General features: G+C 57.7%; 1 protein-coding gene across 1 annotated transcript; it reads right to left on the reverse strand.

The window, feature by feature from the left end:
- Positions 1-258: 258 nt before the first annotated feature.
- Positions 259-14,753, reverse strand: TRIT1 (tRNA isopentenyltransferase 1). The gene is made up of 11 exons (XM_053964666.1): positions 14,591-14,753; positions 9,118-9,260; positions 8,613-8,709; positions 8,270-8,418; positions 7,266-7,408; positions 6,945-7,056; positions 6,756-6,868; positions 5,692-5,769; positions 4,064-4,173; positions 3,632-3,749; positions 259-858 (listed from the first exon to the last, which is right to left on the reverse strand). Exons 1-11 carry the CDS (start codon positions 14,744-14,746, stop codon positions 719-721), a joined length of 1,359 nt encoding a protein of 452 aa, XP_053820641.1. The 5' UTR covers positions 14,747-14,753; the 3' UTR covers positions 259-718.
- Positions 14,754-15,434: the final 681 nt, after the last annotated feature.

A 15,434-nucleotide genomic window follows, 5' to 3' on the forward strand; every position in this document is an offset into this window, starting at 1 on the left:
AGGACAGGCTCATCTGTTGCAAACTCGATGAGATCATTTCCAAGTTCCTGTTTAACAGGTGCCAGCTCCTCCTGCACCTGCTGTGTGCACAGGGCTCCCTGCCCCCACCACGCTGGGAACATCTGCTCAGCTCCCTCAGGAGCTGTGGAAAAGGTGACTGGGAGAAGGAACCAGATCTCCTGCCCTGTGCCCTGAGCAGGGAACTGGGGCCAGGTAGAATCAGAGAGCAAGGAAACCACGCTTTGTTAACAGGGAGGGGAACCCACAATAATCCTGCAACTTTATTTGCATGTAAAAGAACAAAAAAAAAATATCCTCTCCACAATAAAGGCAGGCAGAGCTCGCTCGGCTCCGGAGATTCGCTCCCGGCCAAGCTGGAGGAGTCGGGGTATTTCTGTCTCTGAGATCTACACAACCACATACCAGCAGCTCAGCCATTCCAAGGATGCAGCTCTGGCAGGAATTCACACTTTGCATGGGAGAAGCTCCCAGCAGCCTTGCCCCGGGGCCCAGCCCATTCCAGGCAGGGCTGGGGGAGCATGGGAACGCAGCGGGATGAGGCCACATGAAGAGGATCCGATGCAGCCGGCGGCCTTTGCCGTCACACACCTGCCTCACCCCAAAAAAAAAATGACTCAGCTCCTTGGTTCAAGGCTGCCCAGGACTAAGGAGCTTCCTCTCCATGCAGGTGGATGCACAGCTGCTCCCTCTTCCAGGCTTAAGGCAAAGGCAGGCTGCCATCCTCATCTGAGGTCTCTGCGTCCCCACTCTCCCCCAGTGTCCCTCCGGCCCGGCCGGGCTCCTCCAGCTTCCTCCTCTTCTTCAGGTGGTGCAGGTGGGATTTGGACCGTGTGTGAGCTGGAGGAAGAGGCAAACAGAGCGTTTAATCTGTGGAATTTGGAGGAGGAAACAGCCAAACCTCCCACGCAGGGCAGAGCACCCTCCCTTCTCAGCCTCCCGTACAATTCACTCCCAAAGAAAAGTGAACTCCCAAAAACCCTGCCCTGGCTGCTCCTCTGGACACTTCCAGGCCAAACTATCAGGGCTCAGAGGAAGACAAAGCTCCCAAACCTCCTCAGGAAGAACTGAGAGAGGGAAAAATCCTGGTTCTGTCTAAGCAGAAGAATCCAGGTTGTCACTCCCGACAAGTCTGCTGCCAGCCTCCCCAGGGAAGAGGGAATGTGTTTCCCAAGAGGTGGCACTTTGCAGGCTGCAGGTGAGGTTGTGCAACTCCCTGCTCCCCATGGAGAGCTGCCAGGATCATTTGTAAGCCTGGATCCCTGCACCACAGCACTGGGAATATCCTGTGCATCCTACAGGGCAGCCAGGGAAAAGCCTGGAGCAGAATTAAACTTCTGAATAACTGCAGGGCAGTGCCCCAGCCATGAAAGCACTGCAGCAGGAGTCAGATGGGAACAGAGGGGTAATCCCAGGGATTCGGCTTGGAGCAGCAGGAGCTGCATTTCTCGGTGAAATCACATCCTTAAGGACAGCCAAACCTCCTTATCAGCGGTTTTATCTCAGGGGAGGCTTTGTCTGACCATCTTGGCGGGGTGGTTTTGCCTTTTCCAAGAGATCAGAGCAGCAATTAAAGCACAAACTTTTCAAGCAGGGCCTTAATTAAACGAGGGTATGTGCTCTGCTGAATCAAGGCCCTCAGGTGTTTTCCAGCCATTCTTTTTCTGCCAAAGGATGAAATCACATGCAAAGCTGCTGCTTTATCACAATGCTGGAGGGTCACCCTCAGACTGAGATAAAGTCTCACCTCCTGCAATTTGTCACAAGCAACACCAAAGCTACAGTGGCTGGCTGAGGAAGCGCCAATTGCTGCTGTTCTCTGGGGAGTTGTGCTCTTTTTACAATATAAATTGTAAAATCAGATACAATTTTAAACCCCCCTCGAGCCAGCAGGGCACTGGGAAGAAGTTCCCAAAACTCTCCATCACCTGACCTAAGAAAACAGACCACAGTACAGATCCACCCAGTTCCCACCACTGTTTTCACCTTCCTTTTCCATTTTGCAGGCACAAGTAACACCCAGGATTTGGAGCAATTTTCTCCCACCATCTCGGGATCTGAGCCCAGTTCAGCTGGATACAGAGAATAACAGCTGGTCTTGGCTGAGGGAGGCATTGTCACCATCGAATGGTACCTGGGGTGACATCCCTAAGGACATGGAGGAATTTGGGGGGACCTCAAGGAGCTTCCACTCAGTCACAGAACTTTCTGGACCTCAAGGATGACAGGGGCCCTGAGAGTTTTCAGTTCTGGACAAACAGAGCTCCTTCAAAGCACCTCCTGAGACAGCTGGGACTAGATAAAATAACAACTGCACTTTACTGATCTCCTTGTGAAGAGCCTCCTACTCAGAGCAGCTCCAGTCTTTGCTTTCAGCACTTCCCCGCCTCAGTCAGGAATAAGCAACTCCTTCAAACCCAACAACCTGGGAAATTTATCTTTGGTTGTGTCTGCATCTGCTTGTTTTGGCTGGGGCAGAGTTGATTTCCCTCACAGTAGCTGCTCTGGGGCTGTGTTTGGATTCGTGCTGAGCACAGGGTTGATAACTTGGGGATGTTTTGTTGTTGCTGGGAGCTCTGGAACTGAGTCAAGGCCTTTTCTGCTCCTCACAGCAACACAGAGGGGGCTGGGGGTGCACGGGGGGTTGGAGGGGACACAGCTGGAAAGCTGACCCCAGCTTACCCCAGGCCACACAGCTCACACTTCCTGGGGGGAAGGAGGACGAAAAGGGGGGACATCAGGATGATGGCCAAAGTCATGTTAGATGTGATGGAGCCCAGTTTTCCTGAGGATGGCTGAGCATCTGCCCAACCATGGCAAGCAGTGAATTAATTCCTTGCTTTGCTTTGCTTTCTCTATTAAACTTTAACTCAACCCACCAATTTCCTCACTTTTACCCTTGCAATTCTCTCTCCCAGACACAGAGAGTGGGTGAGTGGCTGTGGGGGGCTCAGATGCTGGGGTTAAACCATGACCCTGCACATCCTGTGTTTGGGCAACAAGTGGAGATTTACCAGTTTCATTTCTGCAGCCAGTTTCTCCATGACTTTTTGTTTCTGGTTCTCAGCATGAGCCTCCCAGCACAGATAAATTCACTGACTTAATCTGATTCCAGCTGAGCTCTTTTAAAGTAAATCTATGGAAAATAGAAAATCCCTTTCTATTACTATTACAGCTAGGAGTAGTTTAAAAAAAAAAAAAAACCAAATAAGTAGGAAATATTGGAGCAAAACGGAACTATTAAAAACATTAAGAAACTTTCACTTACACAACAGAATTTTAGAGGAGAGAGATTTGCTCTGTGCTTTTTGAGGAAGCATCCACAGTGTTGTGAAGGACCAGAAGCCCTGACTAAACACAGCAGCTCTGAGCTTGATGCCACCTATAGATCCCTGGTGTGATGCTCTCTGTGTTTTCTGCGTGCTGGGAAGGGAGGGAAGCCCAGGGAAGGGGGGAATCCTGACAGATGGCTCCTGTGGCACAGCTCCTGCAAACAACCCTTGAAAGGCCAGGATCACGAGCTGGGGGTCATCAGGCCACAGGGCAGCTGCTCCATCACCCCAGAGAAGCTCAGCCCTCCCAGGTGCCCCCCTGTGCCCAGTCTGGGCCCTACCTGCCCACTCCCTGTCCCCGATGATGAGTCTGTCACACAGCTCACACACGCGATGGCTCCGCTTGTTCTCCTTCTCGTCGTGCTCCATCCTCAGGGGCTCTGCCGGGGGCTCACGGCCCTGCAGGTCAAATAATGCCTCAAATTGGGCTCTGCCACGAAAATTTGCCTGTGTTCACTTCCATAGAGTTTGGGATGGGAGCTTGCCAGACTCAGACGCTGAGGCTGGCAAGGCAGACAGTGGAGTTTTACCATGTGCAGCACTGGGCATTGGGGAAAATGTTCAGCTGAGACAATGAACTTCTACTACTGCAAGGAAATGCCAAGGTTGGGCATGTGAACAGCCAGGCCTGCTCCAGGGACAGACTGTGTGCCAAGTGAGAGGGCCTGGAGACCACAGAGAAGTCAGTCAGTCAAAGCCCAGCTCCCCAGTACCTGGATGAAGCTCTCCACAATCTCCAGGGCAGGTTTCAGCACATCCTCCTCCCACCGCTGGAGATCAGACACCTCCAAGCCATAAACTGGGGGCACGTTGGGCCCAGGACCTACAGAAACACAACGAGGCAGGTCAGCACCAGAAACCCTCAGCACCCCCTCCTAGAATCCAGGGGGAGCAGAGGAATCTGCTTTTTCTTATCAGCATTCAAAAGCCAACAGCACCAGGCTCTCCAGAGCCAAAATTCTCTCCTGCGAGCAGCAGGAACACCTCAGGACTCAGGGAAGCATCTTCACAGCTGGCTGCCCTTGGGAGAGTGTTCTGGAATCTGAGTGTGCCAACAGCCCATCACAACAACAAGCACCTCAGCCCAGCCCTGGTCCACAGGAGGCTGGGAGGATGAAAGAGCTGGATCCAGGCACAAAGCCACCACACCGCGCTTACAAGGAGATGCAGGCCTGGAGCCTGGATGAGGGATCTGAGCGTGCAGATTCCCACTCAGAGCTGGAACTGATTGTACAGGAGCTGATGCTCCTGGTTCCTGGCAGGAGATGCTTTACTAATGATAAGGGACAGGTTCACAGCCACCCCTTTGGTCTCCCCTGGCCCAATGCCAGGGCACAGGGCACTTGCTGCAGCCTGGACAGGGTGAAAGAGCTGCCAGCAGAGAGCACCTGCTCCCTGGGTGACCTGGCTGCTCTCCACGGCTCACCTGCCCTCCATGGGCACCTGGCTGTCCCTGGCCTGGACAAAGCCATCAAAGGCTCCACGTGCCAGTCCCCAGCAGGTGCTGGTTTTATTGCTGTGCCCACAAACAAGCCCCTGACAGGCCCATCTGAAGCACACCTGCCACCAGAAAGGTGAGCCGAGCCGCCCAGCACACGGCTCTGCCAAAACTGCACCTCCTTCAAAGTCCGTCTTTTTTGACTCGAGTTTCTCCCTGCCTTCTCTCTTTTTTTTTATTTTTATTATTTATTTTATTGTTGTTTTGCCCCTACTGAGCACCTTTCAACAAGTGCCCGGCTCCCAGCTGCTGCTGCTGGCCCTGCTCCAAGGCTGGGGCTGGGACGGGGAAGTCCTGCTGGCTCGCTGCCACGGCACAGAGCACGGAGCAGCCACGGGGCTCCTGCTCCTAATCTGCAGGGCAGCTGTCAAATGGGCTTTGCTCCCTGCCAGGAGCATGTGTGGGTGCGTGGGGACCCCTTCCCTGAGCCCCTCAGGAGCATTTGGCAGGATAAGCTGCAGGGATGTTGTGACCATCATCATCATCATCTAGCGGCGCCTGACACGGGGCTGAGCCTCTGCTTGGGATTTTATCCCTCCTGATGGCACTGCTGCTGTGAGGGGATGGGGTACACAGGTACAGGAGAAGGAGCTGGCTCTTGAGTGTCTGTCCTGTGAGCAGGACACTTCTCAGGAGGGGCAGGAGATCTGCTCTGCAGCCCAAACCAGCAGGAAGGAACTGGGGGAGGCAGAGCCTCGTGGGTGGATGGGGACACTGGGTGGCTCCTGGAGGGTCTGGGTGGGAGCAGACTCCCAAACACAGGCTGCCCCAAAGCACCAGAGTCCCCTCTGGAGCTGGAGTGGGGCATGAGGAGACAGAGTGGAGTGGGAACAGAGGACTCACGTTTCAAGAAGCGGTTCCGGACCCATTTGTTCTGCTTCCGGGCGTATCTCTTGGTCACCTGCTTGAGGGCCTGGATCCCTTTGGAACAGAGGGATTAAACAGAAGGAAAAACCCCAAGGGCCAGTGAGAAGAGGCTGTCGGCTCCAGGGGAGGGAAATCACACAAGAAGGAAGTTTGTGCTGGGTGGCACCATGAGAATTATTTTTACTGTCAGTCTGGGGGTCTGTGCCTGCACTGAGAAGAGGCTGGACAAGGTACCCCAAACATCCCTGAATAAACAGAGGATACAAAGAGCCCAAACCCTCCACCCTGAAGCTTTTAACAGGTAGGACAATCTGCTCAAGTGCTGCCCTGCTCTCATAATGCCCCATTTTCTGCACAAATGGAGCCCAGGACTGCTCATCTCACCCAGCAGAGGATGATTTACCACTCTACAACTGTTCAATATTTAGTACCAGGCTTATCAAATCCCTCCTAATCATCTCCCGAGCAGACACAACAAGCTCCTTCTGCATCAGACTTGTTTTCAAGCTTTTTATCATTTCTGTGGTTTCTTCAGTCTCCACTTCCACACTGAACCCTCCTTGGCACTGATGGACTTTGCCTGGGTCCTCCCTGTGTGGAGAGCAGCTCCCCTCCAACATCAACCCAGACATTCCAGAATAACACACCACCAAAGGCTGCATCCCTGCTGACTGAGCCCCACATTCCTTGTCACCACAGAGCTGCTGACATGCTGAGTTCTGCTTCATTCCTCTTTTCTAGGCCTGCTCTCCACAGCACTCACACCCCAGCTGGGATCCCATCACCCAAGTGGACCTGCTCCAGATCCCAAGTCGTGCTGTAACCCTGTGCATCCTGCAAGGAGGCCTGAGGGGAGGGAGGGGCTGTTCTGGGTGTGCTCAGAGATGCTCTCCAATCATTGGAAAATGAGTCCCTGCCCCTCTGGGCTGGCAGAAGTAGGAAATGCAGAGAGAAAGGCGCAGCTGGGGCTGTGACCTTGGTTTAGAGCATCTTGTGGTGTCACCTGGAGCTTTGTGGGGCACACAGGGTGCTCCTCCCACCTTTTTCCAGCAGCAGGGCACTGGTCTCGGGTGAGCAATTCCCTTCACTGATGAGGTACTCGTGGAATTCCTTGAAGCCAATGGACTGGAAGATGCCGTGCTGGTAATCCTGCCTGGAGAACCAAAGGCAGGGGTCACAGTGGGAGACCTCCAGAGGGAGGAGCAGAGAGGATTTGGCTGCTCACCCACCGGTTCTCTGCCACCTTCTCCTGGTTGTAGCGGCGGTGGAAGTCCCGCAGCTCCTCCAGCAGCCCCGCAGCCACCATGTCATCCACCCGCTTCTCCAGCCGTGCATCCAGAGCTGCAGGAGGAGAGCAGGACACGCTGAGCCGCAAGGAGCCGTGTCCTGGGGGGCTGCACAGCCTGCCAGGACAGGAGTCAGCACTGCCAGGCTGCTGCTGCAGCTGAGGAAGGCAGAGCCTGGCAGGTCAGGGAGTTCTCTGTCACACCCACTGATGCCAGAGGAACACCCACTGATGCCAAGGGAGTCAGCCCTTCCTCAGCTCTCACCTGCCTGGTCTGCATGGAGCCACAAGATGCAGGAATGTGGGTATTTCAGGGGCCCACCTAAGGGCCCCCCGCCTTCCTCCTCCTGCTGCTGGTGCAAGATTTCACTGTGGGGGATCCCTGTCTCTTCAAACACTTGGAGGCTCCTGGAAGCAGAGACACACAGAGCTCAGAGGTTGGGTGAGAATGAGCGTTCCCATTCCTCCAGCAGCCCCGGGGGCTCCAGCAAAGGGAACCGCAGACACTCGCCGAGATCCAACCCTCTCATGTGGGGGGAGGGCAGGTTCCAGCCCCGTCCCGTGCCCGGCATCCACGCACACCCAGGTCCTGGGGGTGCAGTGCTGGCACCCAAGGAGCCCAGAGCACAGCCACCCACTCCTGCCTGGCAGTGGGACAAGTCCTGCAGGGGACAGGCATCTGGCTCCAGCCCTGCCCTTTCCAGCCAGGCAGGGCTGCAGGGAAGGGACCAGCACTGAGATGCTGCTGTGGAGTTTTACCACCAGCCCAGCCCGGCTCAGGCAGGGGGGAGGGAGCCCAGCCCGGCTCAGGCAGGAGGGAGGGAGCTGGAGGAGCTGCGCTGGTGCCCCACCCTCCATCCCCCTGCACCGTGCGAATGGGGTGGGCGGTGTTCTGCTCCCCGGGGCCAGGGCTCGGCTGGGACCGAGCAGCAAGCCTGGTCTTGCTGCCGTGCTGTTCCCACAGAGCTCAGCTATGCTACTCAGCCAGCAGGGCAGCTTGCTCTTTAAATAGCTCCAGACAAACCCTGCTGCTGCTGGGGCACGGAGCGGGAGCAGCCCCAGAGCACAGCCCAGCACCCCAGAGGCAGCCTAGGCTGGGGCTGTGTGGCCAAAGGGCTCAGATCCCAGCGAGTCCCCAGCACCGGCTAAGAACCCAGGAGCATCCACCTGGGGTGGGAATGCTCATCCTGCCGTGCTCCCAGGCACACAGTTCCCTCGGGAAGGGGTGCTGGGCCCTGGCACCTCCTGTCCCTGGCACGCCAGGCTCACCTGGCCACCTTGCGCTTGTCGTGGGGGTGCAGCTTGGCCGCCATCTCCGGGTCCACCTGGCTCAGGCGCCGATGGAGCTCAGCGCTGTCCAGCTGCTCCAGCTCCACTTTCCTGTCACTGTCTGGCCTGGGGGCACTGCTGGGCTTCTCCTGTGGGGCACAGGACAGCCCTGAACCAAACCCTGTGTAAGCAATAAGATCCCCCAGAGCCATGGGGTGAAGGAGGGGTTTTAGGTTCTCCTTGCCCCTCTCTAGCAGGGACAGCACCGTGCCAAATTGCAGGAAGTCCGCCCTAAACATGGGATTCATCCTTTCCTGAAGGGATTCACAGCCCCCCACAGTACCTTGGTGTTGATAAGGACCTTCCAGAGCAGGGACTCGATGTAGTAGTTGGTTCCTCCCACAACAATGGGGATCTTGTCCCGGGCAAAGATATCTTCAATGTGCCAGAGTCAAGGAGCGTAAGCAGAGATGCAGAGCAGGGGTAGGATGTGGGAGCAGCAGGCTGGGGCTCAGATCCCACTCTCCCAGCCCCTGGGAACCAGTAAGGCTGCAGGACAGGGTTAGAGGTGTCCCTCATCTCTCATTACTCTCTGTCACCTCTGCCAGCCACCACCAAAACTCAGGGACACCCCAGGACTCTGAGGGAGAGCAACCCTCAGCACAGATCTTCCCTGGGCTGTCCTGAGGGTTAGCTGGGTAAAAGAAGCCCCAAGCCCCTCTCACCAGCAGAATCTTCTGGAAAAATAGAGTCAGTTGGGATGTGGAGAGCCCAAACATTGATCCCTCTGGCCATGGAGGGGGGAAGCCCATTCCTGCTCAGCCAGGCAGGCTGCAGCATGATAGGATATCAGAGGCACAGCTTTGTCCCTGAAATCCACCACGGTGTAGTTGGAGACAAGGGGATCCACAAAGCTGATCATGTGGTGTCTGCAGAGACGCTGCTCCTGCGGGGAAACCTTGTTGGTGATGATGTCCAAGCCCTTGTACACCTGGGGAAGAGAAGAGCCTGTCCTTCACCTCTGTGTCCCCTGAGACCTGCGCTGACCACTTCCCCCTGTCCCAGTCACCCCTCCCAGCCCCTGCTGGTGCCTGGGGCAGGCAGCACAGGCAGGGCACAGGCAGGGGCACGGCAGGGGCACGTGCCACGTTCAGGCAGGGCAGCAGGAATCCTGCCAACACCTGCTCCTGCCAGGGCCAAGCCTCCTCTCTCTGCTGTTTGTTCCTGCCCACGGGAGATGAACCGTGGAGTCCAACCGCTTGTGACTGCTTTCCTGCTTATTGATACAACCCTCTAATTAGGGGTGGGAGGGCTGACTGAGCTCTTGGACAGCGCAGTCAGAGCCTGGACAGTGTCACCAGCCCAGCACAGAGCTCCAAAATTAGGGCCTCCAAGCTGCCACCTCTTCATCTGCTGCTGCAGCAAAAAGCTCAGGTGTGCTGTTCTCCAAATGCTTCCAGCACAGCACAGAGTCCCACGTGGGGACAGGGATCACTGCTTCCTGCAACACACAGAGATCTCTGTGGATGCAACACACAGCTCCATGGAGCCTCCTAAACACACACAAACAGTCTCAAAAAAGCCTGTAACATGCTGCCTGCTCTCCCTGAGCCTCATGGATACAGAAGGCAGCAAGTCAGTGATCCCAGGGGAATGAGGCACTGTCCTGGCCAAGGTACCAGGAGACATTGGTGAGCACAACCAGCAGCATCTCACATGTCTTCATCCTCAAAATGGGGATACACAACCTGTGAAAGCACTGCTGAGAGATGCTGGCCCTCAGCTGAGAGCCGAACAGGGAGAAAAGCCACCCAAACCAACTCCTCTGCAGTGTTCCTGGTAAAGAGCCAAGGCAACCTGGATCCCAGCAGATGCACCAAATCCACCCTCCAGGTTGTGTAAAGTACTGGCCACAGCTCAGCCTGCAGATCCAGGGGCTGCAAGGGCTGGAGCTGCCTCAGCTGGGTGTTCCACCAGCAGAGTCCTTCCCAGGCAGGAGAAGGGAGCTCCTCACCCTGCTTCCCATGCAAACACAACCCTCCTCAGCATGGGGAGCTGGCAGCTCACAGTGGGGCACATAAAGCCTCTCTGTCCAGCCCAGCTCTGTGCTGTGCCTAGGATTGAGCAGGAGGTGGCAAAGGAGGTGCTTTGGAAGGATGTGTTTAGTTCTCAGAGCCTTCCTGCTTAAGAGAAGTCTCCCAGCATGGGATAAACCGGGATGATGGGGAAAAGGACTGGAAGTGACTATACTCATTTCCTCCTCCATCCCCCCTCAGAAACCACCCCAGCCAGACTACAAGAAATAAATTTCCCCTTAATCCCCTCTGAGAAGCTGCCAAGCCTCCTGCTGCAGCACGGCCTCCACCCACTGCTCCCCTGGTCGCAGACAGGAGGACAAGGTGACACAGAGGTGACCCACGGGCACCAGGCACGGAGAGGCAGTGAGGGACGACTCGAGGTTAGTGGAGCAGGGAAGCCCAAGCCCTGCCTGGAGCAGTCATGCGAGCTGCTGGAGCTGCCGGGGCGGCTGAACCAGCTCTGCTCCCACCTTGCTTAACTCCAGCCCTGGGAGAGCCAGGGCTGGCTCCTGCTCCCATCCCAAAAGGCTCGCCCAGGGGGCAGGAAGCAAGGGGGAGAGGGAGGGCAAGCAAAGCCTGCAGAAAGGCAGCTGCCCCAGGGGACGCTGAGCAGGCAGGACGGGCCCACAGGCAGCTCTGCCAACGTGCCCCGTGGCTGCAGGCAGCTTATTGATCCCTGGGCTGGCAGCTCCATTCAACACGGGCTCCAGCCGGCACAGAAAGGCTTTGAATTCAGCGAGCTTTGGCTCCCTGCCTGCTCTCCCCATTTCCAACCCTCCAGCTCCTCCAGTTCCCACTGCCTGCCTGAAATCACAGTGAGCACAGAGGGCTGACGGAGCAGCTCCCAGTGCCCTGCACGGGCACACCCAGGACACACAGCCCAGGCTGCTATCCTCGGCTTCTCCCGGAGATTAAACACCGAGAGCCTCCCCGAATATCTGGCAACAAGGGGAGGAATGCGGTGTCAGTGTGTGGGCTGGGAGGAAACAAAGGCAGCCTTTTACACACAGGCAGTAAACCCCGAGAAGGTTTCCACCAGCTGGCTGTCGGCAGGGCCTCGCACCGAGACGTCCTCCTGACACTCATTTCTATTTTCAGCCAGCGGCTCAGATAAGCCTTTGTTGCTTTCTAAGGCCCCAAAACAGATTAGCAGCAGCCTGGAGCAGCCGGGCTCCGAGACACGGAGCACAAGCCAGCACTAAAGATGCTTAGCCTTGGCGGCGTCCTCCCACCTCTGTGCTGAGCCCCCGCGCCGGGCTGGAAGGTCAGCGCTGCCCCTTTGGAAAAGGTGGGGAAACTGAGGCAGGACACACAAACCCTCGTGATTTTCAGGATCTGCAGCCCGGGAAGGCCAGGCTCCCCCAAGTCTTTGTTCCGTCACTAGTTCTGTGCATCATTCCAAACTCTGTCACCATGCTCACCCTGAGTGCAAGGAGTGTAGGAGGTGACACAACAGACCCCAAACACATCCAGGCCATCCACATCCAGGAAAGCATCAGGATTTCACAGGGGCCAGACTGGAGAGGGGCGTGGAGGACCCAAACCAAGAGAGGGTGCAAGGAGAGCACGATTGACTCCCTACCCTGATCCCTGCAAAGGCTCTGGAGATGTCCTGACTCCACACACTAAGTGGCAAATGTGTGCTACAGCAACTGCATCACCACTCCCAAGGGAGAAATCCAAAAGGGGCAGTGGAATCCAGAAGGGACAGTGGGACTGTGACTGGATGGGGCCCTCATCAAGCTAGCACAGGGATCCCTGCATGTTCACTGCCAGGAATGAAGAAACAGCACTGGCTTCACCCTGCCCGGCTCTCCAAGGAATTATTTACTCCTCAACCAAACTCACTGGGATGACAAACAGCAACAGAAAGGACAAAAAGAAAGATTAAGAGGCCAGCAGATTAACCAGAGCTCCTGAGCTGCAAGCAGGCAGCAGTTAAGTCTGTAATTTGAGCACAGCCATGACGAAAACACCCTGGAGATGGATAGAGGGGTGGCTGTGTGTGGGAACAGGTGGGCTCAGGGCTCCCCAGCCCCTTCCCCAGCCTGGCTCCCGCTCCAGCAGCTGCCCAAAACACTGCCAGCATTTGTCAGCGCTGCTCGGAGCCCAGCAATGAATGCACAGAGGGGGCTGAGGGTCGCTGGCAGCTGTCAATCCCCAGTGAGCAACGGGATTTCCAAACCCCGGCAAGTGTCCCGCGAGGACAGCAGAGCCAGCCCTGCGTGGCAGGGGGACACGCCACGGGGAACAAAGGCAGCGGGAAAGGAGCCCCGGCTGGGGGGCTCCGGGGGTCGGTGGAGCGTGGTGGGGGCCGTGCTGGGGGCTGCCCCGCCTCGCCAGCACGCTGCATTACGGGATAAAGCAGCCGAGCTGCTCGGCCCTGGCTCCACAGTCACGCTAGAATGAGATTAAAAGGAAAGCAGGACAAGAGCCACCGGAGCCTGGATGCCTTTGGGTGCCTGCAGCAGGGTCCTCCCCGCGCTGCCTGCATTCCCATGGTGGGGCCTGAAAGGAGCAGAGCACAGAACGCACGCTCCAAAATGTTCACCAGCGGGGATTCAGCTCCGCAACGTCCACCAGTGGGGATCCAGCTCCAAAACCTCCGGCAGCAGCGACTCACGGCGTGCCAGGAGGCTCCAAAGGCACCTGCAGAGCTCGGGATGCAGCAGCAGCCTCGTGGCCACAGCATGGTTCAAGCCAGCAGCCACTTCCCCAGTGTTAAAGATGGGCAAAGCTCCTGCCCTTCACGTTTTGCCCTCTCAGGATTTCAGTTCAGCTCAAGCCTCACTCCTTCCCCAAGAGCTTAAGGGAAATATTCCATGAAATTAGTTTCTGATTGCTTGCCCCAAATTCAGGAGACTGAGGTTCTAAATTTAGCTCAGTGGGACACAAACAGTGACCAGGTAACAGGGAGGTGGGCACAGGACAGCAGGAGTTGATCTCTGAGCAGCACAAAGGGTGTTGCTGGCAGAAAACATTTTACGTAGAATAATAAACATATTTATCATTCAACTTGATGGAAAGTTCAGGCACTGTTCACATAGGAAGTGAACAGTGAAAGTGTGGATCAGTAAGGAAAATATTTTGTTAAACAACAGCTAAATTGTTATTCTTGTGGAGGCTGAAATGTCCATCCTGTGACAAAGCTCTCGTAGCTGAACAAAATTAAGACCAAAAAAAAGAGTTTTAGCTCCTCGCTGTTGACTTATCCCAACCACACAACTGATATATTCCACACTGCTGCCTGCAGTGAGAGATGAGACAACAGACACTGTCACTGGCAAGTAGAAAGTAAAAATTTTAACACTCTTCCCCAAATCTCCTGGTGTCCCTTTGCTGATGCCAGAGGATACCACCCTGTGTGTTGCTCACTACCAAGTTACTCCAGCTACTGCCTTCCCTTACTCAAACCTTTACATCTCTCTGTAGCTTCTGGTGGGTTAAAATTAAAACACCTTCACTCTGGTTTCATTCCAAAAGGTGAATTTATTGGGGATGAGGGGCTTAAACAAACACTTTGAACAAACTCCGTAGTTTTTGGTTGTTGAGAGCCCACAGGGCAGGGAGGGGACACAGAGGCACTGTCACACGAACCAAACAACTGCCCAGCGGGATGGGCATTGGGACTGGGGAACTGGGGACAGGACAGGGACACTGGGACAGGGACACTGGAGCTGGCACAGGGGCAGCAGGATGGGCTCCAGGGCCGGGACAGGGGCAGCGGGGACGGGACAGGGACACCGGGACCGCATTCAGCGGCAGGATCCATCCCATGGGCTCTCCCCTGCACGCACCCGGACAGGGGCCCGAGGGAACCGGAGGGAACCTGCCCGGAGCCTCCGGGGCTGAGCCTCTCCAGGCCCCGACCGGGCCCTGCCGCCCCTCCAGGCCCAGCTCGGACTTTCCGCGGCACAGCCCAGGAGGCCCCGGTACAGGCCGGACCTCCGCCGGTACAGCTCAGAGCCCTCCCGGTGCAGCCCAGGCCTTCCCCGGTACAGGCCGGACCTCCCCCGGTACAGCTCAGAGCCCTCGCGGTGCAGCCCAGGCCTTCCCCGGTACAGGCCGGACCTCCCCCGGTACAGCTCAGAGCCCTCGCGGTGCAGCCCAGGCCTTCCCCGGTACAGGCCGAGCCGCCTCCCAGCGCCCCGGCCCAGGCCCGGGCCCCGCCGGGGCTCCGGGCGCGGCTCCTCCCCGGCCCAGGCCCGGCCGCGGCCTCCCCGGTGCCCGGCGCCGGCCGTACCTGCATGGAGTCGGCGCTGACGATCTCCCCGCCGAGGCGCAGCCCGAGCTGCAGCGCCAGCGCCGATTTCCCGGTGCCGGTGGCGCCCAGGATCACCACGAGCGGCCGCGGCGGCCGCGGGGCCCGGCCCAGGCACAGCGCGGCCGCCGCCGCCATGGCCCGGCCGCGGACGGGCGGGCGGGACGGGGGCGGGCCGGGGCCGGGGCCGGGGCCGCCCGCGGGGAGGACGGGGCCGGGCCCCGAGCTCCGTGTGCCCCTGCCCGCCGGGGCTCCCCTCCGCAGCCCCGGCCCCCTCCGTGCCCCTTTGTCCCCCCCCTCGGTGCCCCGGGTCCCCACAGCCAGCCCGGTCCCCTCCCGGTGTCCCGGGTGCCCAAACCCATCCCCGCTCCCGCGGGCCCTTTTCGGGTCCCCCGTTACCCCCCCAAGCCCCTCACGCCCTTGCCCACACGTGGGGCTCTGCCCCGTGGTCCCTTTCTCAGGACCGGGTGGGAAGGATGCTGTTGCCGTAGCAACGGGGCAAAGCGATGAGCAGCGGGGCTGTTGCCATAGCAACGGGGCAGAGTGGGATGATGCGCGGGGCTGCTGCCATAGCAACGGAGAGGAGCATGTTGCCGTGGCGACCGCAGCTTCCACTGAGGCTCGTCCTTCCCCTCGCCACGGCAACAGGAGGAGATGGGGAGCGGGCCGCTGTCTCCGTGGCAACAGAGGGGAGGGAAAAGGGGAGGCCGTTGCCATGGCACCTCCGCGGTGCTGCTCTCCCTGGCAACACACATCCCTCGCCATGGCAACAGGGAGAGGGAGGCTGCGGGCCAGGGGGGTGCGGGCAGCCGGCCCCCCTCGGCAG

Source organism: Vidua chalybeata, chromosome 25 (assembly GCF_026979565.1).
Source record: "Vidua chalybeata isolate OUT-0048 chromosome 25, bVidCha1 merged haplotype, whole genome shotgun sequence".
NCBI classification, from domain to species: Eukaryota; Metazoa; Chordata; class Aves; order Passeriformes; family Viduidae; genus Vidua; species Vidua chalybeata.

Excerpts from the sequence above, each read along its gene's own strand:
- TRIT1 (XM_053964666.1), bottom strand. The coding sequence starts at position 14,746 with ATGGCGGCGGCGGCCGCGCTGTGCCTGGGCCGGGCCCCGCGGCCGCCG. Across the intron at positions 5,770-6,755 it reads TGCCCTGCTGCTGGAAAAAG|GGATCCAGGCCCTCAAGCAG; the intron begins GTGGGAGGAGCA and ends TCTGTTCCAAAG. Across the intron at positions 3,750-4,063 it reads TTGTGGAGAGCTTCATCCAG|GGCCGTGAGCCCCCGGCAGA; the intron begins GTACTGGGGAGC and ends TTTGACCTGCAG.